At 49.4% G+C, this 19,002-nt stretch overlaps 1 protein-coding gene and 1 long non-coding RNA gene across 3 annotated transcripts in view; one reads left to right on the top strand and one right to left on the bottom strand.

The window, feature by feature from the left end:
- Positions 1 to 121: 121 nt before the first annotated feature.
- On the bottom strand, positions 122 to 10,962 carry LMO2 (LIM domain only 2). 2 transcript variants are annotated; one of them, XM_047776028.1, is made up of 4 exons: positions 10,618 to 10,962; positions 10,260 to 10,494; positions 5,974 to 6,189; positions 122 to 1,150 (listed from the first exon to the last, which is right to left on the bottom strand). In XM_047776028.1, the coding sequence occupies exons 1-4, from the start codon at positions 10,622 to 10,624 to the stop codon at positions 931 to 933; spliced, it is 678 nt and encodes a 225-aa protein (XP_047631984.1). In that variant the 5' UTR covers positions 10,625 to 10,962; the 3' UTR covers positions 122 to 930. The 2 variants fall into 2 exon arrangements, with proteins under 2 accessions (XP_047631984.1, XP_047631985.1); XM_047776029.1 differs by having other exon boundaries at positions 10,736 to 10,955.
- The window catches only part of LOC125125252 (uncharacterized), a 41,918-nt gene continuing 31,281 nt past the window's right edge, over positions 8,366 to 19,002 (top strand). The window contains exon 1 of the long non-coding RNA XR_007134385.1: positions 8,366 to 8,800. This is a non-coding gene — a long non-coding RNA (uncharacterized LOC125125252). The remainder of the gene's footprint in view (positions 8,801 to 19,002) is intronic.

The following is a 19,002-nucleotide window of genomic DNA, read 5'->3' as shown; positions in this document are numbered from 1 at the left end:
CCTAGCCATAAACCCAAGTTTCTATTTGACCTAAAAGTAAATTGCATATTTATTTCTCCCTTACAATATAAAAAGCCTTCCTGCCATTCCAAATTGTCATTACCAAATAAATAACACTGCATTTTAGTCAGTCATTTTTATTGTTCGCAGAGTTTTTTTTTCACTACACACACCAAATACTTTGATATAATATAAGATAATAAAATAGTTGAACAACTTTTTTAAGATTTACATTTGTATAGAAACAATCTGTGGAATGCCTCCCCTCAAAACTAAGGTGTCTAAAAACAGTGATTCATCAGCATTGCTTTCAATAATGGTTTGGTTAAAAGTTGCAGTTTTCATTCTCAACTGAAATGTTGTCTCCATGCAGTGCCCCTTGAATCCAAAGCTTAAGGCCTTGGGAAGGTGGCCAAGAAGAAAAGGATGGCCACTCTTTTATCTGTCCCTCCTTTGTGTGGAGGACAGTGACGGGAGCAGGGTGGTCAAAAAAAGCCAGGAAGAAAAGAAATCAACTGCACAGCTCTAGTTTTCAAGGGTCAAAGACACAAGAAGAAATCTTGACAGAACAAGTCCCTCTCTGTGGACGGGACGTTCCATCGCAATGGCCCAGCACCAGCCCCAACACGCCTCGGCTTCACTAATCGTGTCCATCATTACCCAGAGGCTGTAGCCGTGGTTCATCAAGTCTCCCTAAAGGCCAATCGTTTCGTCACATTTAAGTCTTGCCCCCTTGCATGATGTCACTTGGATGTGTATCTTGGTTTTCTCGGTGCCCAGTTAGGGTCTATTGATCATCCTCTAAGAAATGCCTCGGCCCACCCTCAGATCCCCCAAATGCCTACGAGTGAAGACCCGCCACCCCCCCCACCCCACCCCCGAGACAGTCACTTCGGTGAAACGCCTCCCCGGAGCTCCCGGGGCCTCTGCCTATATCATGCCATTGATCTTAGTCCACTCGTAGATGTCCTGCTCGCACACTATGTCCGAGTTGATGAGGAGGTATCTGTCGCCCACACAGAAGTGCTTCTGACAGGCGGCACACTTGAAACATTCCAGGTGATACACTTTGTCTTTCACGCGCATGGTCATCTCGTAGGCACGGATCCGCTTGTCACAGGATGCGCACAGACCGTCTTGGCCAAAAAGCCTGGGGGAGGAAAAGAGAGAAAAAGCTCAAAAGAGACTGGCAGAGATGAGAGGGCTTGGGGATGGGTTCCGTGATGCCGGCTAGATTTCTAAGACGTCGGGAAGCAAGGAAGAGCTGGGTCCAGACAGATTACCGACTTCTATGTACTTTCCCGGAAGGAAGAGGGTCCTCTGGGGTGAAACGGTAGCTGCGGCATTTGTGTTGGCCATAACACCTCATGCCTTTCAGGAGCTCTCTCCCTGCCTGCAACAACCACTCTCCTCGCCTTTAGGCTGCTCCAGGCCACCTCTGTGGAAAAGACTCTCAGCTGAAGCTTTGTAAGAGGGTAGGCATGGCTGGCGTGCCTCCTCCCAGGGGAACTCTCAGGTTTTTTTTGTTTTGGGGGGCTTTTTGCTTTTTTAGGGCCACACCCATGGAAGTTCCCAGGCTAGGGGTTGAATTGGAGCTGCAGCTGCCAGCCTACACCACAGCCGCAGCAATGTGGGATCTGAGCTGTGTCTATGCCACCTGCACCACAGCAATGCTGGATCCTTACCCCATGGAGCAGGGCCAGGGATTGAACCCACATCCTCATGGATACTAGCTGGGTTTGTTCCCGCTGAGCCGCAATGGAACTCCAAAACTCTCAGTTCAGAAGAAGAGCAGGAGGAAACCCCTGGGGGCCCCTTTGGGAGGAAACTGACCAGGAATGCGATGAATTGGGCATCTTTCTGAAGCTCCCAAGATCTATCATATCAACAGCCACTAATTCCACCCAAGGGGAGGACTGGTTTTGAATGACTCCAAAGGCACAAAGGCCACATGATTGTTGGCTGGGACCCCAGCTCCTGGGAGACAGAGGGAGTTCGACAGAAAACATGCGGTATAGCTAAGCATGCCTCAGATCTGGAGGACACGCCACGTCTCTCCATGCCCAATGCAAGATCTTAATCGAAGATCCTCGCTGTCCCGACAGCACGAGTCTCTGGAGAGGCTTCTGACATTGAAACTAAGGCCCTCCGAAGCCTCAGTTGGTCAATTACTTCAAGGAATATTCAGTGTCAAGGTGGGAAATGCAATATGGCGGAGCCCAGTGCAGTGGGTCTCAGTGTGGTCCGGGGACCAGCCGCATTTGCACTCGCTGGGAGCTTGTGAGAAATGCACACTCAGGCCCTCCTGATGGAGGTACTCTGCGGGCGATCCTGAGCACTTCCAGGTGATTCGAATGCAGGCTGAAGTTTGCAAATCAGCCCACAGGCATGGGAATCAGCAGACTCAGACTCAGTCCAGGACTCGCCCTGAGTACCTGAGTGACCCTGGTGAGACCTCCGATTCCTCTCAGCTCATGAAACGGCAGCGCTCATAGCGCCTGCCTCGCCCAGCTGTTAGAAGGATACATGCAGCATGTCAAAGCACCAATAGCCAAGGTCAAGGGCGAAGCCAACTCTGGCTGTGTTTTAACACACCTTGGGGGTATTCCCAAAGGGGCCAGTCTTGCTGCCGGAAGTCATTTCTGCACGTGCCTGATCACATGGCATGTCAGGGGGTCCTTCCCACCCTTTGGGGGCAGTGTTAGGTAAATGCTTGTTGTTCTTATTAACTTCAAATAGAGAATCAACCGGCACATTCTGAGTGGCTGTAGGGGAGATAAAGGCAGCTGACAAATTTTGAAATGTGTGGGCTACACTAATGGGATCAAGATGTGGTCTGTAAGCAGAGAGCTCCCTGTTACAGCCAGGCCAGCTAGTTTCTCTCCGAATCCCGCCTTCCCTTTGAAGATCCCTTTGAGTGTTTTCGAGGCACCACCTGGGAGCAAACTCATTACTGGGGGAGAACATTTTATCCCGAGGCAGCAGATGGAGGAGCCATGGGGAGCTGCCACCTTGGCGGTCAGGGAGTGGAAAGGCAGTTCTGGTTTCCTGACCGTTCAGTAAGTTGAGTTTGGGCCGAGCGAGAATCGACGACTCACAAAACCGTGTGCGTTGAATGACGCCAGGCGCCTGGGTGTGTGACCCTTACGGGAGGAGAGCGTTTATTAAAGGGAAGTCGGGGGTAAATTACAACCCACGTCAGGCAGCTAATGAAGGGACGGACGAAGGACTGATGTCTGGGAGACAAGTTCAGGTCCCAGCATCACCTCTAATTAGCCAGGTGCCAATGACATCCTCTGCCCTGGCTCCTGTGTCTTAAGCTGTAGAGCAAGAGACCAGGAAGAGAAGGTCTCTGCAGCCCCTTCCAGCTCTGGTTTGCTGAGACTTTGCCACTCATGAAAATAAGCCAGGACTTGACATCTAAATTGAGTGTTGACCTCTGGCACCAAAATCGGTGCCTTGGGCTGGATGGCCCAGGAGCGGACCTGAGGCCTCATGTGACTGAGGATATGTAATCAGGGGAAATGGGTAGGAGGCAGGAAGCCAGGCAGAAGGGGTGGAAGGCAAGCAAAGTTGTGATCTGGGGCCAAGGACCTCAGAGGGGAGCTTCGACCTAACCGCGTGGGAACTCTAGGGTGGAAGCTGTGTCTCCAGGCGGCCCTGGCTCCAGGCAAGATTGCAGGACTTTGGTCTCTGGCAGTGTCAGTCATGGGGCAAGGTCAGCTGGGCATCTGCAGGGGTAGTGGGTACACCTCTGGCTTTTAACAGGTGCAGGTGCTGGCAGCTGAAGGTAAACCATGGCCGGGGGTGGCAGGGGCGGGTGCACGACACACACAAATTGGTAAAAAGGAATCTGTGGGGATCTGGGCTGGGCTTTAATATTAGCAACTACTGTTAGGTTCCCAACAAAACCACCTAATAGCCCGGGGTTTATTCCGGTTCTGCACAGGGGTCTCATGAATATTTGAGGCTAAAAGCCTGAAAAAGACTGTAACAGGCAAGTCAGCCACTGGAAATCCTCAGGGGAAGAAGTTCTCCTTGGAGGGCAGGGGAGAAGGATGAACCCCATCACAGGACCTTCAACTTGTCTTTTGCCCAGACATACCAAAAATGTTCAGAATGCAAGCAAACAAGTCCATGGCTAAAGGGCCATCTCTGTAGCAAGAAACGATTTTTCTCCTCTGTCAAGAGGTGTCATGTCTTAAGCTTCCTCCTGCCCATTTTAATAACAATAATATAAATATGAAAGGATGGCTGGAAACGCCTGCACTAACACAGAGTTAATTAACATGTTGTCTAGGAATGTAGCAGGGAGAAGAATTATTTCATGTCACCAAGACACAAGTTAATTAACATTGGGCTCTCCCAGACTATTTTTTTTTCCTCTCCTTTTTAAAAATGCAAAAGATTAACAAGCCCAGGCAGCACAGGGCTTATTCGTGAATGTTATATAAAACCACAGAGATAGGGAGAAGCCTGGCCTCTTTTGACCTTCCTCTATCTGTACTTCATTTAATAAGATTCAAATGATTTGACAGGGATGTAGTCGGTGGGGGGTGGGGGTGGGGGGGGCCGGTGGGAATCGCCTGCCTGCTTTCTGCACTCGCTTGGCTAACTGGTAGCAAGCAGAATAGGGTCTCTCTTTATTTCAGTTGTTTTCTTGTAACTTCATATAAAATCGACCAAAATTAAAATCACAATCCTTGGAAAGCCTACTTCTTTTCTCTGAACCACCAAATTTGCAAAGACTTTATCAGGGAATTTGGGGTGGGAGTGGGGGAGAGAAAAGCTTATGCTGTCCATCTCTGGGCAAACAGATAAGCTGCCTTCATCATGAAATTGCCTGCATTTTTTTTTTTAATGTAAAATACTCTAAGGCCAAGTTTGGGAGGAAGAGCCAGCTTGGCAGCCAGGGGCACTGGAGTCCAAACGTGCTTGCCTGGGTTGGGTGGTCCTCCTGTATTAGGGCTGCATGCTCCACAGACCCTCTGCCTCGGGAAGATGGCAGAAAACTGACAGCTACACAGCTGAGCAGATTTGACAGCAGAGGGCACAGAGTTACCTCCGCAGCAGCTAATGTGAAACTGGAAATGCTTGAACATTCCCGGCAAAGGCACTCATTTGAGTGCTGGAAAATTCATTTAGCCAAACCTATGACCCGGAGATGTCCTCAGCGCCTTCTTGCTGGGTGTTCCAGAGTTCCCATTTCGCCTTTCCATTCTTCCATCTTTTTGTTCATCAGATGGGAAAAGACCCTTTGATGATGTCATGAGGGTTGGTGACAAGAGCAGCTAACATCTATTTAATACTCATGCACCAAGGCAAGCACTTTCCAGGTACCCCCCCCCCAATCCTCACCACTGTCTTGGAAGAAGGCGCTATGATCCCCATTTTACAGATGAGGAAATTGAGGCTTAGGAAGGTTAAGTAACTTGTCCAAGTTCACAGAACCAGAAAGCATTGGTGCCGGGCCTGAGAACCTACAGCTGACCTTGAGGCCTTCCTGCTGCGACAGTCAAATCCTTGGAGAGCCGTGGCGAGACCACACAATTTTTCTGTTTCTCACCACGTAAGACTGGAATCGTACAAAAGACTATTTCGAACTCTCTACGTATGTTTTGAAGCATTAAACGAGCTCCTAGGAACCCACCCTCCCTCTTAGACACTACAAAGCTCCCAGGTCCTCCGTGCCTTCCTGCTCCCCAGAGGGAACCGCCAACCTGAATTTTGTGTTCATCGTTCTCATCGCCTTTGAAGTCTTCGAATCTGACCGCACAGGACGGTAGCTCTGAGAAGCTGAGCCTCAGACAGAAAGAAAGGCCACCTGACCCTCTGTGGGGGGCAGCTGAGACCCAGCCTGCACCGCCTGACCTCACTGGGGCAGGTGACAGGAGCTGGGGGAGACCAGCTTGCCCAGGGTCCCAGGGGCACCTGCCCAGGGTCCCAGGGGCGCGGAGGGCGGCGGGGACGTACCTGAGATAGTCTCTGCGGCAGAGCTTCCGGCCCAGCTTGTAGTAGAGGCGCCGGCCCACCTCGCCCAGCCGGCAGCCGCAGAGGTCACAGCTGAGGCAGTCCTCGTGCCAGTACTGGTCGATGGCCTTCAGGAAGTAGCGGTCCCCGATGTTCTGCTGGCAGCCTCCGCATGTCAGCAGGGACGGGGGGATCTGCAGCACCTCATCCACCGGCTCCCTGGGAAGAGGGCCGAGCATTAGGGACCACCCCATCTTGGGGAGACAAGCACCCAGGGTGGGGGCGGGGTGTGGTCAGGAGTCGCCGGGTGCCCAACAGGGAACCTCATTCAATGGCCTGTCGGTGACATAAGGAGGGGACAGCCTATACCTAAGCCAGGCTGCAGAGAGGCCCCACCAGCTTTGGGTTGGGACGGGAGAGAACTGGACCGTACATCTTACATCCTGTAAGAAGCAAGCGCAGGGTACCAAGAGGCACCCAAGGGGACTGCAGGTTCCCCCCCCCCGGGGGGGGGCACCTGTGGTCTGTCTTCTTCTTGATCCCCACTCTCTCCTCCCATTCCGTTTCCACATTTCTCCTCTTTCCTTCTCACATACCCAGGACCCAAGGGCACAGCCCAAGCCCAGAGGAGGCACCCAGGACTAAAAGGGTTGCTTGCTGCCAGGACAGTGACTACCTGGAGGGCTAAAAAACTGCAAATCCCCTTTTGCAGCTTCATGCCATCCTGCCTCAAACCCCTTCCACCTGCACAGAAGCAGAAATGAGGAAGAAAGAAGAGAGTGACCTCAAATTCTTTTAGATTGCTTTCTCTTACCAAGAGAAAAATTCCATCAGGATATAATAGGAATTTTCATTATTATTATTTTTTTTTTACAGAAATTTGCATCCCATGGTCTTACTGAATGAACCTTGGGGGGAAAAAAATCCCAGGTGTTAATTAAGGCCTTTGTCAGACTTATAAGGGACTCCAAAGAGACCTTTCCAGCCAAACTGGTTTGGATGAAGTTGATTTAGGAATGAAAATGGGGAGGGGGCAATGATTATTTTTGAGAGAGTGGAAGGCAATTAATTAAACAGATCCTGAGAGTTCCATCCAGGCAACTGCTAAGAGAGGCTACGATGTGTGTTCTTTCCTTTATAAAGTCATACGGCATCTCCAGTTCACTTTGCTTACCTGGAATCTGACTACTCTTGTTTTACGTTTTAAAAGAAAGAACTTTATCTGCTGAAAGAAAATAAAGGGAGTGGAAGAAAAGCTTCTTGCACCAGAGGGGACACAGGAAGAACAGAATACCTGTTGATCTTGTAACAATTAACAAGCACTCGTTCAGACTCTCACTCAAACACAAATCTATTTTTCAAAAATCTGTTACGTTCTGCAAAATGGGCCTACTTCCAACTGTGAGGTCCCCAAAGGGAGTCTCCCCCTCAGTACCCTGAGGATATAAATCTGTGTCTCCTATTTCCGGCTGACACTAACTTACCAGATGACCTTGTCCTGATTGGGCCCACAGCACTCAGCGCCCTTTACACTTGGAGATGGTGGGGCTCAGGGCATCAGGGTTGGTAACACGTGCTGACAGCTTTGGGTGACTGTAGCGTGTCCCCCTCCCGGGGACTATTTAGGAATACTGAAACCAAGCCTACACTTCGTAGAGAGAGGATAATGGTCCTTGGTGAGACTGATCGCCTTTCAGAACAAGGAAATGTGAAACCCAAATCAGTTTTCTCCTCAAAACTTAAGCCTTTAAATAGTTCTCAGAATTCACTGAAGCCTGACTTGCTTTTCTTTGTTTCCACGGGTTATAGAGAAGGACGTCCATTCTCCCTCCTGAAAAATAATACACCCAGCATCTCCATGTGCCATCAACTCAGAAGCACATCGCTTCCCTTTCCACAGCCCATGGTCTTCCTGTAGGCTTTCAAAAACACTCATGGAACCTCAACACCGCTGGATGCCCTGATGCTGATCCTGCCAACCAACTATGAAAGAATAGAATTTGCACTGAGCTGGTGCAACACTGCCCGGAATGAAAATGAACTGCTCTCCTTACTCACAGGGAAGCGGCAGGGGCCCCCGATTGCACAGTAGAGGAAAGCTCTATGTTCATGAATTCTGGCGCTCTTTCTGTCTAAATGTTTCATGAGCATACACCTAGGCAGGTTTCGACGTGTAATTTGGAGATGCTGATCACACCGACCCCAGTTGCACGGACCCAAGTAAGTACACACTGAAGCACCTGGTAGGAGAGTGGTCCACTGTAGAAGTGTTATGAAGCCAAAGAGCTACCGTGATGGCCTGAGATGAGATAGCAAAGGACAGGATAAGATATTGGCTCTATCTATCCTTCTATAATTAATGATAATATCACATTATCTTTGGAGGATGTTCCAAGCCAATAACAGAGTAGGAGTCACCCTCTAATTAATATTTTATATTCTCCTAGGGCCTATCTGAATATCACACCTGAAGACATTCGGCCTGGATTTCTGGGATAATTTCTCAACAGTTTCTAAGAAAGGAAAAAAAAAAAAAAGTGCTGCAGTAATTTCTCAGCTAGCGGGTCCATCTCCAATGAGATAGCGCCTGTCTTCATTGGGCAAAGAGTGAAGCAAAGGCTGGAGGAGAGCATCCTATTCAGCATCCTTCAGTCTGTGCCTGCTCCGTCATGAGGTTGGGATGTTTCCATTTTCTCATCTCAGTGAAAAAGCACAAACTTCGAAAAGAGCCAACTTCCTTTAGGGAACTGCAACATCCAGATTTATCTTCTAATAAAAGGATTAGTGACTAAGTTCTGCTGCTCGAAAAGGCATGAGGCACCTATCAAAGGTAATTCATCCAATTCACTCTCTTATTGTATTACTGTGGTCTCGCCCAGGCTCTGAAAACTCAGGGCTAAGTTGTAACACTAGGTTTGTTTGAAAAGTGAGCAAACTATCCTTTAAACCCAGTGTTTTAGTAGACTTGCACTTTAAAAAGGAATGTTATTTTTCTCCTGAGAATTTAAGGAAGCTGGGTTTTTGTTAGCTCAAACCTAGCTCCTTATAGAACTGGCATCTGAACCTTCAAGATTGAATAGTGATGTTTATATTCTCACTGGAGCAGGGTGCTTCCTGTGTTTTATGAGAACACGCTGAGCTTTTATGCTGGTAACTGAGGTATATAAACACCATAGGAGGCTGAAATTGGGAGGGGGTACTTCAATCAGGAAAGCACAATTCTTTTAAGGCAGGAAAAGAAAAGACAACAAAACAAAACAAATGCCTCTTAAAAGCACAAATGGACAAGTCATTAACCAGCTCCTTTGGTCTGTGTAACAAATCCCTTCAAAGGATTAGATGGGGACTTCAAAGGAATAAAAATTCTCAAAACCAGACAGCTAATGAATCTTAAAAGGGCATTTGCGCTGACTGGAAAATGATATCTTAACCAACCCTTTCTCCCCATGGTAACACTAAAGAACGGGTTGGAAGTAAATGTTGGGAAAAGAGGATACTTCAAATCGGTCAGAGGCTCAGAAAACAAATGTGGTTCATTAGCGCTCTGGTTCCCAGACCCCAAACCCTTTGAGGCTGGGATAAAAGCCACGAGGTTCCGCTCCCCAGAAAAATTTCACCTATACACAAAATACGGCATTAACTTTCGAGGTTCAAAGGTCCCCATCGGTGGACCCCGAGGGCAGAGGCGGGTACGTGTATCCAGATTAACTCGGTGTAGCTGCTCTAAAGTCTCTGGAGGCCTGAGTGAGCTCCGAGGTTCACTCTCGCACCCCCCTTAGCCGCCGGTCCCTGGCGCTGCGGGCAGCCGCTCCACCTGCGGACCGGGAAGGGGGCTGTGGGGGGTCTTGCGGGGCCTCCACTTGGAACATCTCCCTTTCCAGGACCACACGGACAAAGAGAAAGGGGACTAAGAAGGAATGGGAAGGGAGAAGGGAGCGGGGTCGAGCCCTGAAGGCTCTCGGGACTGCACCTGCGCGCCTCCGAGCTCCCCCTGTGCCTACTCCGGTGTAAACTTTCTGGCCCGCAGTGGCTTCGGGGAGCGTCTCAGGTAGCCGGGAGGGGCCCGCAGAGGCGCCAGCCGACCCCCTCTCCCTGCCGCCCGCCGCCCAGCCCCTCTCCCAGGGTCCCGGGAGTCACCCGAGAGGGTGGAGAAGCCCCGCGCAAGGAAGAGGGAGCCAAGGGCACGCGGCGGGCGCGCACCTGGAGCCTTCTCGCCGCCCTCCCCGCCACCCTGCCGCCCCAGGGCGCGAGGCCGTGGACATCGTGGGTAGCAGGGGCGCCACACTTACTCAGACGGGTCCAGGCTCTTCCTCTCGATGGCCGAGGACATTGGGGAGGGAGGTGGCGTGCCAGGCGGCGGGGGCGCTCCCTTTGTGGCGCGGGGCTGGCCGGCTGCAGGGGCTCGGACCCCCTCGGGTGCTCGGGCGCCGCCGCCGCCGCCGCCGCCGCTCCTGCGCCTCCTCTTGCTCCGGCGCTCTGGCGGCGAGCTCGCCCCTCCGCGCTCAAGGACAGTCACCGCGCTCCCTTCAAACGCCAAAGAGAGAGAGCGAATCACCAGGCTGCCGGCGCGCCGCGGCCGAGGCGGGGACCGGGGCGCGCAGCCTGGCCCCGGGCGGCTGCAGCTGCTGCTGCTGCTCAGGACTTAACCTTCCATCCCGGTCCCGCCGCCGCCGCCGCCGCCGCCCGGTCCGGCTGGGCTCGCGCGCCTTCGCCGGCTCCTCACCGCCCGCGGGGATCTTGCGCGCCCGCCCGGAGCCCCTGGCACCTTCGGCCCGGGTCGCGGCGCGCAGCTCGCCGCCGAGGGCAGGGAGGGGGCGGCGGCCTGGGGGCGGGGAGGGCACCGTGCCTCTCTCCCCTGGCTCCCTCCTCTCTCGGGAAGGTCTATTTTCGCTCAGCTTCCCTCTGTCTCTGGTTTCATTTCCTTTTTCCTGATCACGATTCAAATACAATAGAAGGAAATCACATTTAAAGAGACAGCTGCCCGGTCACCCCCCCTCCTTTTTTTTTTTTTTTTTTTTTTTTAACGGGGCTCCTGGGGATTAGCGATACAAACAGCAGCAGCAGCAGCAGGACTGAGTTGGCTTCTTAAAGGGGCCAGCGTCGGGGACTGAGAGTCGCTCAGTGAACACCTCTCCTTGGAGAGACAGCTGGGTTGCCTCTAAATCATTCTTCAGGGCTTCCCCTCTTCGGCGTTTCCCTTTTGGTTAACGAAGACTGAAAGTAACCAGCGGGCAACTCAAGGAAGAAAAAAAAGACAAGAATGTGAACTAAGCATATACAGAGGTGCGCGCGGTTCCGAGTGGCTTTCGCGCCGGTCCGGGGTTCGAGGTCCCAGGTCCGTGGACACCATGCGCGGAGATGTCCCCGAGAGCGCGGCTCTGCTGGCTGCGGGCTTGTGAGTGCGTCCGCGCTCCAGAGAGGTGGCGGGAGCAGTGCGGGCAGAGACCGCACCGGCTGGGTGCGCCTGAGCAGTGCCAGGGGCAGCTAATCCCCGAGGGAGGGTGTTTGGGAGGGACCAAGCTGGGCTGTCTCCTCTCCCGCTGCTGGCGGCAGGCTGTCCTCCCTCAGCATCTTTCAAAGATCGGACTCCTGCGGTTAAACCGGGGACCATGTAAAGTGCCAAGAAAAGTGCCTCTTCAATGATGGAGAGAAAAACTTGGCAGCCTGTTTTGTCCCGGGTCAGGGAGGGAGAGAGAGGGGCCAGACTGGAGTTCAGATTTCCCCTCCAACATCAAGGGCAAATTCTAAGAAGGAATGCAGAAGGTGAGAGGAGGAGGCTAATAGTCTGCCCTTCCATAGAGAAAAACTTTAGGTCCCTTGGGCCTCATCAGAGTTCCTTGGAAATAATTGCTTTCAGAAATTATTGCTAAAGGCCTCCTTGTGCCTGATACCAGTCACAAGACTTGTAGAGAAACTACCAAGTGCTTTCAGGATCCACGGTTTTATATGAACAGTCTGGATCATGGTCATAGATTTTATCTGTATTTTAAAGACAGCACTGAAGGGCCTGGATGAGCCCTGAAAGGTGGTGATTGAACTCAGAAGTACATCCCTGTACACCTCATTTTCCCTGTTCAGAGCTGATCCTCCCTAATTTCTCACAAGTATAACCATTGTCTGCATGCCCTTGTCTTTTCCTTATCTTCATGTCCAAAGCTTGTGTCCCTATGGGTGTAATTAAAGTCTCTCCCGATCTCTAACACTTGGGGGTTGTGCTTGCGTGTGTGTGTGTGTAAGAGAGAATGCGCCAGCCTTAAGGACAGCTTAGGGTCCAACTCAAGACCTTCAGTCCCTAAAAAGACCTCCTGCTCACACCCTTATTTTTAATTAAAAAAGGGAAAGCTCCTAGAGTTGTTAGGCCAGCCTAAAGTATGTGATAAACATGTAACTTACGACTCTACAATCAGAAAAGAAAATAAACATACAGGTTGCAATGGGCAGTTCACCTACCCATAACCAGTCAGTGTGGTGGTTAAATGCCAGGACTTGGGAATCAGACTACCTGGGTTTGTTTTAGGCTCTTACTTATCAGCTGGGGTAGCCTGTCTAGGAAAGGTACTTGATGTGAGGAGGCAGTATTGGGTAGTGGCTCCGGAGTCAGATGCCTGCATTCCAACCCACTGTTTTCTGCCTGCGTGAACCTGGGTGAACAGCAGGACTTTAAATTCCCAGGATCCTCATCTGTCAAACGGGGGTGCCTGAAACCTATTACATGGGTTGTTGTGTGGATTGAATGAGCAAATGCTTGCACTGTGTCCTGTAGACTTGTGATGGGCTGGGGTAATAATAGACATAAGATTACATGCAGGGAAAGCACTTGGTGTATATTAAGCGCTCATAAATGGCAGCTGCTATGTTATAGCAGAATACCGTTGCGAAAATTTAAAAAGAGTTGAAATTAAATTTAAAGGTTAAAATGGGGGTTAAAAACAAGAATTTCCCACCCAAAGCTTAAAAACGATCCCATTTTTAAAAAGCAAGCAGCGTGGTCCTTCACCTCACCTCCTATTGCTCCTACATAAAACATATGTGCATTTTCCACTTTAATCTTAGTGACTACATGCTACGTTTGCATCTGCTTGCTTTTGTTAAATCTGATAAGTTGCTTCCTTCTTTGCTATATGGTTTTGCATAGGGCTCAAGTTAGTTGTTAAATTAAATATAGCCTCGGGTTCCAGGAGGTAACCTCTGAATGGCAACTTTGGGGCATGAAGTTTCCTTTTAATAATATGTTTCTGTTTTGACCCAAGTATGTAAAGAAAGAGCAATTACTGCCAATGACTTTGGGTCAGTTTCTTATCTTCCACCACTCTTTGGGGAGAACTTCCTTAGAGAAAGTGAATATTTGAAATGGTATCTTAAGATTTCAATTTCACACACAGTGGCTGTAAGAAATAACTGCCTACTGGTGAGATTTCATTTCTATTCAATGGGCAATTAAATTGCTCAAATTTAAGCTTTGCATTTAGGATCAAGTCTCAAAATGCGTTTTTATTATGAATCGTTTCAAAGCAGATATGACCTTATTGCACCCTTCTACAGCAACCTTAGGCCTTATGCAGAAGAGGGACTCAATAACCAAGAGGAAATTCGAACATGTAAAATGGCTCTTGAGAGTTGGGGAAATCCGTACTTGATCCCTACCCAGTAGGATTGCGGTTTAATTCTTTTTACTCTCCTCCACCTCCTTGCAAACCTTAAAATACCCTAAAATTTAGAAAATTTCCCAATTTTCCTCCCTGAATGTGCATGTCAGAGGAAGACTGAATCAGTTGGCATATGATGAATCTGACTCTAGGGGGATTACTTTCTTCCTGTTGGCATTTTCTATTCTTTTTCCTTATTACCTCTACAATTGTTTTCTCAGGAAGAGCAGTTTCAAGTAACTAAAGCCACATGTCTTTGCTAAAGTGGACTTCTAATAGATAGGAAAATGCAAATGTCATTGGGAAAATGCCAAGAATGACAACTCACTTCTTTTATTTTTTTTTTCTAACCATTAGAAGCCAAGTTGCATCGTATGACTGTGAGTTGTGACATTCACATATAAGAGCAAAAGTAAAGACGTGCCTTATTTTGCCTTCGGTTCCCATGCAAGATCCTCTAAACAAGTGTCACAGGTATCTGCCTCCCAAACTCATTGCAGAACATTTCAGGATATGTTGATGGGTAGTTTCAAGATGTTAGACCTATTAGCAACCATAGTGATAAATAAATCAGGTTTCCTATATAGTAGAAAAGAACCCCCAGAATCTAAAAGAACAAAAACCAAAAAAACACCTGTTATCAACAGAGTTTAGGAGAATGATCATCAGTGTCAGAAGGCATAGCTCAGCGGTTGACTAGCTGTGTGACTTGGGGGAAGTTACTTCACCTCTCTGAATCTCAGTGTCTGTATCTGCCAAATGGAGTAACAGGAACACTCAGCAGGGCTGCGACTAGGATGAGGCCACTGGGATGCCTGCTCACTTCACAGGAGTTTTAAGAGGATTCAACAGGATAATGTGTGTAAAAATGCTTTGCACGGTGATGGTGCATAATGTGTGTTCAGAACTGACACCTGCTGTTATTACTCTTTTCGCAGTGGTCCTCCCCACTGTATCAGGAAGCTACCATCTCCTAGCTAGTCAGGACACCTGCCAAAGAATGCTGAGACGGGGTGCTATAGAAAGAGCTAAAGCGTGCCTGAGACATGGGCGGGCCTCAGGCTTGGGGAGCCCCTGCTTTTCAACCAGAATACAGGACTGTGCCCATTTAGATCCCAGGTAGGCTACTGAGAGCTTCGTTGCTTCCCTACCACATTGCCTGCTTTTCGGCTGCATCCCTGACTTTAGTCGTCTGATTTTCTCTTTGCCAACAGCTTTTTTTTTTGGCCATTTCTTGGGCTGCTCCAGCAGCATATGGAGGTTCCCAGGCTAGGGGTTGAATCGGAGCTGCAGCCACTGTCCTACACCAGAGCCACAGCAACATGGGATCCGAGCCGCTTCTGCAACCTACACCACAGCTCACGTTTGCCAACAGCTTTGACATCGTCTTTTACAACTAAGATGAGAGGCAAAATCAGGTGCTGAAACAACTGCCCCCAAGTGCCACAGCATGTCCTAGTGGAAGGAGCCTCCGGGAATGTTGATTTCCCTGCTTGCTCCTTGGAGCAGTAGGGGTTCAGAAGGGCCCCTCTGGTAGGCTCTACCTGCACCGGCTCCAACTGCAGCAGCTCTGCACGTTCTGACCTTGGGCATGTTGTTGAACCACTCTGGACTTTAGCTTCTGCATCTGTAAAATGGGCATATTCAGAGTATCTAGCTTCTGCATCTGTAAAATGGGCATATTCAGAGTATCTATCTCATGGAGCTGCTATAAAGATCCTGTGAAATGAAATTATAAGGTGCTTGGGAAAGCGAATAGCACATTGTAAGCGTCTGTGGAAGGTTTTGCAGAGAGATTCCAGCTTTAAAATATTTGAACAACCATTGGCGAGTCAGAGCCCCTTTGATGGACAAGTCAAATGAGACATGGAATCAACAGCTCCTTCTTCTCCTTCTGCCCCTATGACACCCTCCCCCACCTTCTCTCTTGGGTAGCAGGCCTTGAAATCATTTGCTGCTCCGAGTCCAAGGCGGGAGTCAGAGCTGTGTGGGCTGACTCTTGGAGCTGTCCCAGGGCCCTTCATTCATACAATCCGTTTCCTCCCTTTAGCTACTCAGAGGCAGCCCTACCTGCATGACATACCACAATGCCTGGGACCCTGGAACAGCACATTTGAAACCCAAGCTCCTTTCTGTGGCCTAGAAAGCCCTATACTCTCTGACCCGACTACCCTTGCACCACAACCCCGTCACTCTCTCTGTTCGAACCACACTGACCTTTTCTCTATTCCTTAAAATAAACCAAGCCAGCTCCTCCTGGAGGGTTTTGCTCTTGCTCTTTCCTCTGCCTGAGGTGCTCTTCCTTTAGGCGATCCTATGGCTCCCATGTACTTCATTCAGATTCAAATATATCCTCATAAGAGCCTTTTAAAAACCCACTTCTCGTCATTCTCCATCTCCCTTATCCTGCTTTATTTTTCTTCCTAGTATCATCATTCCTTCCACTTTGTTGCATATGCATTTGCTACAAATGTACCCTACATACATAGGGTTTGGTTTTGGCCTTTCTTCCTAGTTAGAATGCAAGCTTGGAGTTCCCATCATGGCTCAGCAGTTAACAAACCTGACTAGCATCCATGAGGACACGGGTTCTATCCCTGGCGTCACTCAGTGGGTTAAGGATCCAGTGTTGTTGTGAGCTATGGTGTAGGGCACAGACGCAGCTCGGATCCTTTGTTGCTGTGGCTGTGGCATAGGCTGATGGCTACAGCTCCAATTTGACCCCTAGCCTGGGAACCTCCATAGGCTGTGGGTGTGGCTCTAAAAAGACAAAAAAAAAAAAAAAAGAAAGAAAGAAAGAAAAAGAATATAAACTCCATGAGAATAGAAATTCTTTGTGACTTGTTCCTAGTTGTGTCTTCAGGACCTAGAATGTGCCTGGCACATGGCAGGCCTTCAATAACTATTCACTGAATGCATGAATAAATGAATGAACAAATGACAGCCCTACTCCCCTTGGCCAAAGCATGTCTGCACTGTGCTCTCAAGGTGGAAGTTCAGGAGGAACTTGAAGATCTCTTGTCTTCCCCAAGCATCGCTTTTGGGAGAAGATGAGGACCCAGATACCAGTGAGATTCAGACCCAAGAGTTTGGTTTGGGAAAGAGAGCAGGCTCTCCAGGAACACTCAGATACAGGCGGTATCAGGAAGCAACAAGCCCCCCTCCCTGCCTCAGCCCTTTGAAGCTTCATTCTCCACTGCAGGGCCCCCAGGCCCACAGGGAGATGTGGCTACAGTGCACCAATGTATAGAAGGCAGTCAGGTATATGGATAAAGGCACAGGCTTTGGAGATAGGCAGGCTTATGTTTTAGTCCTGGCTCTTTCAGCTACGTGGTTTTAGGCAAATTATTTGACAGCTCTGAGCCTCAATTCTGTCACGTGTAGAATGGGGATAATTATATCTTCATCACAGGGCTGGAGGAATAAAATGAGATCATGCATGCCAAATGCTTAGCACAGTGCTCAATGGACAGCAGCTATTATTAGAATTAATTAAGCAAAGAAAACCTCAGAGGAGGATAGTCAACCAGGCCTTTCCTGACTGAACGTAGGTGGATAACTGGAGTTCTGCCACAACGAGGGATCAGCCCAAGCAGGTGGGGTCCTTGCCTGGAGGACTCTTGCCTTATCTTACCTGCTTTGGCAACTCCCAACCCCCACGGGACAGGCAGGTTAGACTTGCAGATGCCTGGCCCAGATTCATGCTCAGGAAGGGGACATAAAAAGATGGTATCAGGAGCCTGTGTGGCCACTGGCTCTTTAGAACTGGCGGTCTCTGGTCTGAGACCTTGCACTCCAGACAGGTCTTCCACTGGAGGAGGGGACGGGATGTGGCAGGGGAAACAGTGTTTTCTGGTACTCATGGCTAGCTGAGGGCACTGACCTTGGCAGGGAAGGAGATTCTGACCTTCCTGATGACACTTGACTTCCTAAGCTTCAAACTTCAGTGGGAAAGGAGTTCCCGTCATGGCTCAGTGGTTAACGAATCTGACTAGGAACCATGGGGTGGCTGGTTCGATCCCTGGCCTCGCTCAGTGGGTTAAGGATCCAGCATTGTTGTGAGCTGTGGCGTAGGTTGCAGAGGCGTCTTGGATCCTGTGTTGCTGTGGGTCTGGCGTAGGCTAGTGGCTACAACTCTGATTCGACCCCTAGCCTGGGAACCTCCATATGCTGTGGGTGCGGCCCTAAAAAAAGATAGAAAAAAGAAAAAGACAAACTTCAGTGGAAAGGAAACTTGTGTGTGATGCTTCTAGCAATATCTATTGCTAAGGGAGATATGTTTCAGTCCAAACCAGGGAAAGAGCTGCTTGCTTCTTCTAGCCAGTTTTCCCTGCTTCCCTTCAGCTGTCCCTCATGTATCTGGCTGCCAAACGAGCCCAGCTTCACTGTCACCATCCTGCTCAAGGACTTGCAATGGCTCCCTATTGCCTCTGACCATTGGCAAGTAGCTTAACCACTTGGGGCCTCGATGTTCTTACTTGATAGAAGAAAGAGGTGGCCTGGAGGTTAGAACTGCAGCTCCATGTGTGATTCTGTCCTTCTAGCAGATCAAGACTAAACTCCGCATGATTCCATTAAAGGTGCCCTGTGATCCTGTCCACACCTTTGAATCAACTTCATATCCTGATGCTTAGAGCCTGACCTTCCCACCAGCCAAGCTGCTCCTCCTTGACCTCCAGCACCCTGTTCATGCCTACTTCTCTGCCCTGTCTTATTCTGTTCTTTCTCCCTGGGAAGTTTGCTTTGTCTGTGCTTCAAAACTTTGGTGCTAGAGTACTAGAGTGGTTAAGAATAGAGATAAGTAAACCTGGTTTCTAGTCTCCACTTTACAACTGACAATCTGGGTAATTAATCTTAGGCAAATCTCTGTGCTTCAGTGCTTGCAATGATAAAATAGAAGCAATGATAAATACAAGGCTAGGAGGCATAGCTGAGATAATGTACGTGGCACAGAGCCCCTGGCACACAGTAAGTGCTCAGTAAATGACAGTCATCACTGTAGTTGCTGCCAGATCCTCCCCAGTCTGCTCTGCCTCTCCAAATTGTGTCTCACCCTGGACCCTGCTCAAGCCACATCTTTGCTCTGAAGGTTTCTCTGTCCCCTGACCTCAACTCCTTCCAGCTCTTGGCTTTAGGGCCTGGTTGGGTGCTCCTGAGACCCTGCCTTGCAGTGCAATGATTTTACGTGTGCCACACAATCGTCCCACCTCTTAAGTGACTTATGTTACGTTCTTAGAGGAGAGAGGCCATGGTTTTCATTTTTACTAGCTCCCAAGGTACTAATATAAATTTGGAGATCCTCAATAATTCTCCTTTTGAATTAAGGGCTTCAAACATCACATCCATGCTGTCAATTTCCCAATTCCTAGCTTCACACTGACATTCA

This window comes from Phacochoerus africanus, chromosome 4, assembly GCF_016906955.1.
Source record: "Phacochoerus africanus isolate WHEZ1 chromosome 4, ROS_Pafr_v1, whole genome shotgun sequence".
NCBI classification, from domain to species: Eukaryota; Metazoa; Chordata; class Mammalia; order Artiodactyla; family Suidae; genus Phacochoerus; species Phacochoerus africanus.
The sequence above is the reverse complement of the archived record's forward strand: the minus strand, read 5'-3'. Positions and strand labels throughout refer to the sequence as shown.